Genomic DNA, 10,320 nt, shown 5'->3' with positions numbered 1-10,320 from the left:
TCTAGGCCTGTTTTCCCATCTATTTTTGTTCTTCAAGGCCCGTTTCATTTCTTTATTTTTAATTTATTTGTTTTTGGCAGTACTGCATGACTTGTGGGATTATTTTGTTCCCCAGTCAAGGGCTGAACCCGGGCCTTTAGCAGTGAGAATTCAGAGTCCTCACCACTAGACCACCAGGGAATTCCCCAAGGCGCCTTTTATTTCTCATAGTCTCCATTCATGGTCCTTGACTGGCCTTCCTAAAACAGAAGACACTTCCAATGATTGGTAAAGAAGAGAATTTATTCAGAAAAAAACCAGTCAGTACAATATGCACCACAGGATATTGCTTAGCTCACATCACAGACATGGGATAAGAAACTTCACAATAAATTAGGGAAGCCCACCCTCTCCCTCCAGGATGGCCCCACAGGACCTCTCAACAGACATACTTTGTTATAAAAATAAAACCAGTAGACTGCTTGGATACCTTCAGGTGAGATCAGACAAGCTGGGCCCAGCCGGTGAGATTTTAGCCACAAGGTGAGGTGTGCTCAAACCCAGAATTTCCCCTTACAACACCTCAGCCCAGAGAAGAGAATTCCAAACAAGCAGGAAGACGTCCTCAAAAAGACCCTCATTTGCATAAAACAGGGCCTCCCCCGTCTCCCTCCCCTTCCAAGTTGGCTGTCCCCCACCAGAAACCTCTCAGGGGCTGTTCATCCTCCCAAATTAGGTTCCTTGTCTTGAGGCAGCCGAAGTTCCTTGATGATGCTTGTCAATCCAGGCTAGAAAGACGTCCAGCTCTCCCAGAGACTTGACGGCAGCAGCCCGGACCTCCAGCTGAAACCATGCAAATCATCATAGCCTGCCTTTCTGAGCTGTACCATAGTTTTCAGTCACTCGCCCCATGTTCAGGTCCCCATGAGGTTTGCTTTTTATGCAACCATTCTCTCTGCAGGGCATACAGACCCTAAATTATTTTCCTAACACATGACCTAAATTGTTTTCTATAAACAAACAGTTAAATCATGTCAGTAACTTATAAACAAAATAAGAAGTTCTTCATTCTTTGCCCTCTGTTTTTCTTTATCCTATATGTCACAGAAAAACAAACAAACTTGCTTTGCTGGAAGCTCTGCTTGCTTTCCTGTTGACATCAGCTTGGCCTACTACTGCCACTCTCCCTGAAATCCACAGTGCCCGAGGGGCCCAGCAACAAGAAGGGGGAACAGCATGTCTCCATTGGACGCTGCAGCCCCTAAGAAGGTGTCCTACCCAAAGTCACACAGCCAACTGGCAGCAGAGTTAGACTGGAACCCACGTCTCCTGACTTACCCCAGCTCTTCCTCAGCAGAGTGGAAGAGATGGTAAGATACAAAAGTATGTCCTATGGAGCCAGATGGCATGGGATCAAGCCCTACCTCCATCACTTAGTTGTGGTGTAAACTTAGTTAAGTTACCTAACCTGTTTGTGTCTTGGTTTTCTAATGTATCAAATATAGACAATGGCTGTAGCATTGTTGTAAGGAATAAGTGTGCTGCTAATGCCTTTAGTGTACTTAATACCTGGCTCATAGGAAGAACAATATGAATTTCTGCCATTGTGATGTTACTCTGTGGAGCCTCTCCACAAAGAAGAAGAGCTCTGAACAGACCTTGCAGCTCCTTGTTATTCGAAGCATTGACTTAATCTGGGAGTGTGGGTGAATCGCAGAATCTCAGACCTCATTCCAGGTCTACCAGCCAGAATCTGCATTTCAACAGAATCTCTAAATGATGCAGGTAAGAGACCGTGCTTCTAACTCCACCTCTACATGAGGTGTGCGTAGGACATCCGCACCTACATGAGAAGCGCTGTTCATCACCACACAGGACGCTGATCACAGTGCCTAGACACAGCGACAAACACACTACCAGGTAGCACGCTTCATGCATAACAGCTTACAGTTCACTGGGGCTCTTTGCTCCCTCTGTGCTGTGCGTGCATACTAAGTCACTCAGTCGTGTCCAACTCTGTGTGACCCCATAGACTGCAGCCCGCCAGCCTCCTCTGTCCTTGGGATGCTCCAGGCAAGAATACTGGAGTGGGTTGCCATGCCTGACCTGGGGATCGAACCCGTGTCTCTTACGTCTAACCTGCATTGGCGGGCAGGTTCTTTACTACTAGCGCCACCTGGGAAGCCTCCCTCTGCCTCAGCCCTATCTTAAACAGTGTGTGCTTTCCCTCAGATCTGAACATAGTTCTGATATGTGAAAAGGAAACAGTGGAGGCATAATGGGGAGAGAGAGAGACCAGGAAATTAACAAGCGAGGTAAGACCAACACACTCTGCAGACACAGAACTGGGCAGACCGGCCATCAATACTGTTGAGTAAATGGATGAATTTGAGCAGGGAGGGGGCTGCCCACTCAGGCTGCTGCACCCCATCTCTCCGTTCCCTGTCCTCTCCCCCTCCCTTACCTGATCATAGTTGTCATGGATGATTCTGGTTGCATTGGTTGCTTCCTGTCTGCAGTGACACAGCTTCTGTTGCAATAAAATGGAGATAGCATCCATCAGAAGACTTTTCCACCCCGGCTCACTCTTAACACCACCTCCTATGTGAGGAGTGATAGTTCTCCTTCCTCCCAAGGTGAGAGTCGGGTGAGTCAACCCAGGCTGGGGCAGCAGGGGGCTGTAGGGGCTGTTTGTAGAATCACCTTGCATGTCACCAGGGCTGGAAAGGCCTGGAGAGCAGGGGCCAAATCTGTCTTGTCACCACCCTGTGAATGCAACACCACTCTAGGCAGGCACTCAATATTTGTTGGGCTAGTTAATCAAATAACTGGTTAAATACATCTTCACGGAAGTGGGACAGGGGTCATGACCTCTTCTAACAACTTCAGGATCCAAGGCACAGAGAGGTGAAGTAGCTTGTCACAAAGTCACCGGGAAATCATTGGCAGAGATGGGGCCAGAACCCCCGGGTTTTCTCCTGGTCTAAGTTTTTATTGGCTCTTGGGGGCTCAGTTTCATTTCTGAGGTTTGTTTTTAACAAATCACAATGAGTGTATAGGTGATGCTTATATAGGATAGGCTATATACCAGGGAACCACCCAGAGGTTGACTGGTATAGAAACCCCAAGGGCTCGGAACAAAGAAACTAGGGGTATGCCTATGATAAGCCCAGAATCCTCAACACACCCCTCTCACAGGCCAGTCCCGGGATCACTTAAGAGATCACTTTGAGGTAAGTTGGTCATCCCAGGAAGATTATCCATGAGGAAACCGGGTCTGAGGAGGAGGAAGCCCTGGGCGAGGAGGAAGCCCTGGACAAGGAGGACCCACTAGAAGTGGTTCCTGACACTTCTGCCCCCGTGGATGACAAGGCAGGGGATTTCCCTTGGGCCCAGAACCATTTCAGAAGGCCACAAAGGGCCAGCGTGTCCTGGGCTCCATGGGGCAGGCAGGAAGTAGATGCTGGTGACTCACACATTGTTGTAGAGTCTTCTGCATGTAGAGGAAAGAGTTGGCAAGGCTGCTGATTTTTCTCATGATTTGGGGGTTCAGCTCCTGATGGTCCTTGAACACCCTGTCCACATAAAACGCCAGGAGGTTCTTGGTCACGCAGCACACATCTAAGGGCTACAGACACAAATTAAGAGTAGCCCCAGAGGACCTCTTCTCTTATTATCCTAGAGACAAAAGCAGCCTGCTTGGGTTGGGGCAACAAGGAGTGAAATAACTAAAAGCCTTTTTTTTTTTTACATTTTTATTGGTCTCAAAGTGTCCTCCAAAGCTGCTTATGACAGAGTCACCAAGAAGAGATTGCAGTTCTTACCCTCTTTTCATGTGGCCAGGAGATATATTCACAGGGGATGGCGCCCAGCTATAGGCTAGAATGCTCTCTACAGCATCCCTGACATATCATCACTAACTTCTGCTTAACTGTTTCCAGGGATCAGACACCTCCCTTTCGAAAGGAGCGATGTCTGAACAGCTTTCCTGAAAAGCACTTCCTTACACTGTACTGAAGTCTGAGTCTCTGAAACACCCTCTAGCCACTAACAGCCACTCAGTGACTGCTGCATGTCAGGCTTGTGCTAGGCACGTATTCCTTTCAGTGTGATGACTGCTCGTCTCTCCTCCAGTGTGTTCTATTTAAACTTCAGAGATCACTTGGTTGGAGTGGAGATGTGCAAAAATGGAAACTGGCAGCGGCAGAAATGCATGCATCTGGGCAGGGCCTCCTCAGAAAAGCTCCTGACTTCCTTGGGCATGGCTCAGGGCAACTGGCCAGCCAGAGTTTCCTTCTTACAGTTTGCACTCCACCCTAAGAGCCAGTGTAGGAGAGCTGTAGGTCAGCCTGAGAAAAGAAGGGTCTACAGCAATGTACATCTATATCTTCATTAGCGTTAAGGCAGCAAAGCCTCCTTGGCCCGACGGGTAGCTTTTCCTGGATGGAAACTCAACTTGCTACACAAAACCTCTCCTCTTCCTCTGCTCCTTCTAATTCCCTTCACCAAAGGAGTAAAAAGTTGTAACCTTTGTCTCATCAAAGAAGGAGAGGGGAAGAGAATAAATATGACGACGAACTGTATACCTATCAACCACTTGCCTTAGGCCACACCAACTATTTCTAGACCTTGAGAGGACGAAGAAACAGGGGCATGAGACTTGAGAGTCTATTTCTGACAACCACTACTAACTAGACATTCTTTCTCCCAAGACGTCCTTTGGTCATTTGAAAATGATGGTTTCAGAATAGATGACCTTTGGGTCCCTTCCAGCTGTAACATCCTGTAAGTCTCCTATACCATTGACCAGAATAGAATTTAGGAAGTGTCTCCTTGTGTTTACCATAAATAAATCAGGCCTCATAGAATGCCTAGAAGAATGATCTTGTGCCTTGTACTCTGTCACATAAATAACTGAAGAACTGGGTTTCTCTAGAATGCTATCAAGGACTGGAGGAGCTCACTTTTAAAGGTACTTCTCATTGGCCCCTTCTGTGAAGTGAACCATCACCTCATACGTCAGCTGTGTTCCAACACACGGACTCGCAGCACCTCTAGTGTGGCGATTAGACATTCCCTCCCTGCCTTCTGGCCTCAAGCTGTCTATTGTGAAGACCATCACCAGACTGTCTTTCTAAAAGACTCTGTGGTCACCCACTCTGGTTCCAACACCCGCAGGAACTCCATGTGGCCTGTATTACAGGTCCCTGCTCAGAGCTCTCTGGCTGTCCAGTGGCTAGGATCCCACGCTGCCTCTGCTGGCGACACAGGGTCCCCCGCTGGGTAACCAAGATCCCACAAGCCACTCAGTACGACCAAAAATAAATAAAGCTGAGGCTCAGCCTGGCTTTCAAGTTTGCCTCTTTTTTTTTTTTCTGTCTCGCCTCATGGCTTGAGCGATCGTAGTTCCCTGACCAGGGATTGAACCCACACCCTCGGCAGTGAGAGTACAGAGTCCTGATTACGGGACCACCAGGGAATTCACCCCAGCTGCCCCTCTGTTCCCTGATATGTATTTCCATTGATCTTACATACCTATTCTCCCCAAACCCTTCCTTTCTGTTAGCCACTAACCCCAAGCCTCTTCAGCTTTTGAGACACTGCTCATTGTCTCAGCTTCCCCACAAAACCACAAAAGTCACTCTAAGCCATAGAAATCCTGCCCCATCTGAGCATGTGACACCTTAATCACTGTTGGGGTGAACACCCTCCCTGGGGTTCAAGTTCCCCAAGACAGGAGCACACCCTCGCACGTTAGCTGACACGTGAGGAGTCGGCGGAGCCTCACAGTCCAGGGAGGTCAGGGAAGAGGTGTGCACAGGCACAGATTCCCCCTCAGCCCTGGGCTGCTTCCCCACAAAACGCCAGAAGACGAGCGAGCAGAGGCTGGTACCTTAATGCCATGCAGGGTCTCCGATGGGGACAGGATGGTGACGTTTTGGAAGGTGTCCTTAGCTTGCTACGGAGGAAAACACGATGGGCATAAGCAGTGAGGACTTCACATCCTCCAGAGACACCGAGGGGATGAGCAGGAGCTGGCTGTCACACTAAGGTAAAGTGAGGCACGCTCCCACGCCTTCACCCCAAACCCACACTCACAATGGCTGTTTTGATTCCTCGGAAGCTCTCCTCCATACGGTGCAAGTTCGTGGAAATCAGGCATCTCCTGAGGCCTCGGGCGTGCACTGAACACAGGAAGAGCCCGGCACCCAGGAGGCAGAGGGAAACGCACAGTGCCTTCATGTCCTGCGGGGAGGGGTGAAGTGAGCTTTCCGGCCAAGAGACCCTGACTGAGTCTCCCTTTGGACCGCGCAAGGCCGGTCAGAGGGCAGCCCAGAAAGGAGGACTCAGGACCTCAGCCTGCGGACCTTAGGGCATGTGTCTTCTTCTCTGGTTTCTATGAATCAGTTGAGTTAGCCCTTCCTTGTACCCCCCGCTGCACCCACTCCCCCCGCCCCCGCCCAGGAAAGCCTGATCCACAGTGTTCTCCCAACTTTCAAGGAGTGAATTTGTGAGTAAATCATTCACATGACTCAACACAGCTCGTTTTTCAACAGGGGTGAGAAGCGGTTTTTTGTTGTTTTTTTTAACAAATTAAATAAAACAGGGTTGGTAATATGCCCTAGAAATTAGGCAATAGATCTGAAAAAACCATAAAACACATTTCACTTTTTTATGTTTACCCCTGAAAACAGTAGACATCTTTTTATTATATCCCCACTTGGTAACTAAGTTACATACCCACTGTGTCTGCTTAAAAGCACTCCTTTGATGCCAACTATATGGCAACCCACTCCAGTACTCTTGCCTGGAGAATCCCATGGAAGGAGGAGCCTGGTAGGCTACAGTCCATGGGGTCGCAAAGAGTCAGACACGACTGAGCGACTTTACTTTACTATGAAGATGTCACCAGCTGAAGAAGATGGGAAAGGGAGGTACGGGGCCTCTAATAATCCGTTAGCTGCAGTGTCGAAGGAGACCCACAGATGGCAAGGTGGCGGCTTCCCCTCCATCACCCATCGAGCCAGGAGGTGCCAGGGATTTACTCACCCCTCGCTAACCTCTAACCAGGGCCAGACCCAGATTCCTGCTGCCCTCGCCCCCTGCCCAGTTCTCACACCCCCTCCTGCCTCTGTCCTTCTGTCTCTTTTCAGTGAACCCCTTTCAGTGGCGCCATGTAATATATCTTGAGAAAAGTGCCCCAAGCATGATTGTACAGCCTGCTGAGTTCTCCTCCTCTGACTTTTCCCAGCACCAGCACACATTTCACAAACAGAGCCAAGCATTAAAAATAAGTCAGAGGGCAACACTTGCGCATGGACTGGCCTCTGCCCGGTGTCGTCCATGGTACAGACTGAGTGCTCGGTTCCAGCACGTGTGTGGTGTGTAAGGCATGTGGGCGCCACAGTGGACGAGAAGGGGGCCGCGAGCATAGGAAGCCAGCTGGGGGCTGTGGACGCCCCCACTTCTAACCACGCCTGTGGGGAGCGTGAGCCGTACCCCCCCTCCCCCGACCCCGGGTCATCCCCCAGAGTCCCAGGCTCTTCTCCAGAAGCTGAGAAGCAGTGACTCCTGCTTAAGAAACCGTGTTCCCTCACTTCTCCTTAACTCAGCAGCATTCCCAACAAGGGACAGGTGTACGCTGAGACCTCACTGGAGAGCAGGCATTGTGGTAAAGAGCTTGATTTCTCTTCTTGCAACCTGTTTCTAGCAGAAGAAGGAAACAGACCCCATTGACAGGGCAGGCAATAGAATCCTCTCTCCCCTCAAAAGACAGCTGGAGTGCTTCTGGGGAGACAAGTGACTAAAGGGGTCACAGTTTTTCTGCTGACAACTCTCAGAAGCAGTGGGGTGTTGCCTGCTTACCCCCAATGGGAGCCTCGGAAGAGAAAGATGTCCCTCAGGTGATCCCAGCCATTTCACCTGATTCAGGCAACGGTAGTAGCTAACATTGATCATGCCTGCCTCGTGCCTCGGGCTCCATGCCAAGTATTTTCCATGGTTATCTCATGCTCCCAGCCAGCCTCTGAGGGTGGTTCTCTTTCCATCCCCCTTTTACCTGAGACGGAACTGACTCTTAGCGAGGTGGAGAAACCTGCCCAAGGTACGTGGCCCCTGAGCGGCGGCGGAACCAGAATGGGAGGGCAGGCGGCCGCTCCCCTCACCTGTGCACGGCCCCGCCCACAGCACCGCCCCCTAGATCTCAGCGGGAGACCCAGCAGATCCCCTCGCAGCAGACGGACAGGAAAAACTTCTGCCAGGTCCCACAGAGCCCGTGATACTCCTTATATTTAAAGATATACTTAATAACTGCAAATGATTAAAAATATATATATACTATAAAGTTCCCAGAAGTTTTTAGAATTAAAACAGGTTTATAGTAAAGGCTAGACTCTTTTCGATTTGAACCCTCCTGCACTGCTCTGTGAGTGTGAGTTTGTCGCCTAGTCATATCCGACTCTTTGTGATCCTATGGACTGCAGCTCGCTAGGCTCCTCTGTCCATGGAATTCTCCAGGCTAAAATACTGGAGTGGGTTGCTATTACCTTCTCCAGGGGATCTTCCTAACCCAGAGATCGAACCCATAGCTCCCGCACTGCAGGCAGGTTCTTTACCGTCTGAGCCACCAGGGGAGCCCCCTGCACTGCTGATGGGAATGTAAATCGTGCAGCAGCTGTGGAAAACAGCGTGGAGGTTCCTCAGTAAACTAAACAAGGAGTTGCCACAGGATCCAGCAATCCTACTCCTAGGCATATATCAAACAAAAATATTATTCAAAAATATATGTGCAGCCCTTTATTCCTAACAGCACTATTCACAATAGCCAAGACATGGAAACAACGTAAATGTCCATCGACAAAACGAATGGATGTGTACAATGGAACATCACTCGGCCACAAACATGAATGAAATAATGCCATTTGCAGCATCATGGATGGACCTAGAGATTATTGTACTATGCGAGGTAAGTCAGAAAGAGAAAGACAAAAGATGTACTTATATGTAGAATCTAAAACATGACACAAATGAACATATACATGGAACAAACCAGACTCTCCTATATGGAAATCAGACTTGGGGTTGACAAGGGGGAGGGGGGTCAGGGAGGGAAGGACTGAGAGTTTGGGATTAGCAGACACAAATTACTGTGCATACAACAGATAAACAACAGGGTCCTTCTGTGTAACAGAGGGAACTGTAGTCAATATCCTGTATAAACCATCATGGAAAAGAATATGAAAAAGTATGGATATAGATATGTATACATAACTGAATCACTCTTAAGTTAACACAACATTGTAAATCAATACACTTCAATAAAACTTTAATACGATCATCATGTTTCTGAAAACAAAATAGATCCCTTCCTTTCCCTTTCTTCCTTCCCCCTTTCCCACTCTGCCTCTCTACTTATTGAGAAGAAAGGACTAGAAAGTTCAACCGAACACCCCTCCCCATTCTACAAAATGCCCAGCACCTGGACCACAGGTCACCTCTCTGCAGCTGTAATGGAAGAGGGCTGGGAAGGTGATGAGCAAAGCCTCAGGATGGACGCCGCCAGCCTCACCTCTCACAGGGTGCTCCAGGGCCGGCCCTATGCCTTCTCTCTGCGCTCCTTGCCACTTGGAAAGGGCTGGCCACTTTTATGCAGGTGAACACAAGGAAATGCTGTCAGGGTTTAACTGGGTGGGTCCGTCTGGGGGGAGATCGTTTTTCCCCACCTTTCCTTAGCATCTTATTTCCTGAATTGTTTTCTTTTTCTTTTCAGATACAGCTGATTAATCATTATTAAGAAATGCGTCTTTCTTCTCAGTCTTGACAGGCAGCTTCTAGGAAAAATGAGCTCCCTAACTTATGCAAATGAGATTTTCTTGCAATTCAGTGTCCATACAGAAAAATCCAAGTTAGATCACTTTCCTGAGAGCTGTGGCATGTCACCAATTGTACCCTGCAGGCAACGTCAGGAAAGCAATCTTCTGACAGCCACGCCCCGCCACAGCCAGCCCTGAGATCCTGCAGGTGCCCGGCTCCTGTCAGCTCCATCTGCCCGAGCTATTCAGCACCTAACGTGTGCCAGGTGCTAGCTAAAGGCTCTACGTGCATTATTTTGTTTAACTTGGTCAGGAGGGTTTTTTCTTCCTCTCACAGAAATGCAAGGGGTTCTTTGGGCATCGTCTCTCTCTTCAGCATCTTGTCCCTTAGCCTTTTCATTCTTAATCAATGCAGAGGGGGAACATGAGACTGGGAGGCAGAGGAGCTTAGCAGCCAGGAGCAGGTCAGGAACAGAGAGTGGAATCCTTGATCTTGGGCCAGAAGACTCTCTGTCTAAATTGCCTTTTT

The 10,320-nt window shown here is 49.0% G+C and overlaps 1 protein-coding gene across 5 annotated transcripts; it reads right to left on the bottom strand.

The window, feature by feature from the left end:
• Positions 262-9,673, bottom strand: IL19 (interleukin 19). Of its 5 annotated transcripts, none has more exons than XM_018060098.1 (7): positions 9,548-9,673; positions 6,079-6,225; positions 5,873-5,938; positions 3,455-3,607; positions 2,683-2,745; positions 2,444-2,509; positions 262-822 (listed from the first exon to the last, which is right to left on the bottom strand). In XM_018060098.1, the coding sequence occupies exons 2-7, from the start codon at positions 6,220-6,222 to the stop codon at positions 712-714; spliced, it is 603 nt and encodes a 200-aa protein (XP_017915587.1). In that variant the 5' UTR covers positions 6,223-6,225; positions 9,548-9,673; the 3' UTR covers positions 262-711. The 5 variants fall into 5 exon arrangements, with proteins under 5 accessions (XP_017915587.1, XP_017915588.1, XP_005690474.1 ...); XM_018060099.1 differs by having other exon boundaries at positions 9,458-9,584; XM_005690417.2 differs by lacking the exon at positions 2,683-2,745.

The sequence above is a fragment of the Capra hircus genome, chromosome 16 (assembly GCF_001704415.2).
Source record: "Capra hircus breed San Clemente chromosome 16, ASM170441v1, whole genome shotgun sequence".
Taxonomy (NCBI): domain Eukaryota; kingdom Metazoa; phylum Chordata; class Mammalia; order Artiodactyla; family Bovidae; genus Capra; species Capra hircus.
Note: the sequence above shows the minus strand (reverse complement) of the source record. Positions and strands in the feature narration are given on the sequence as shown.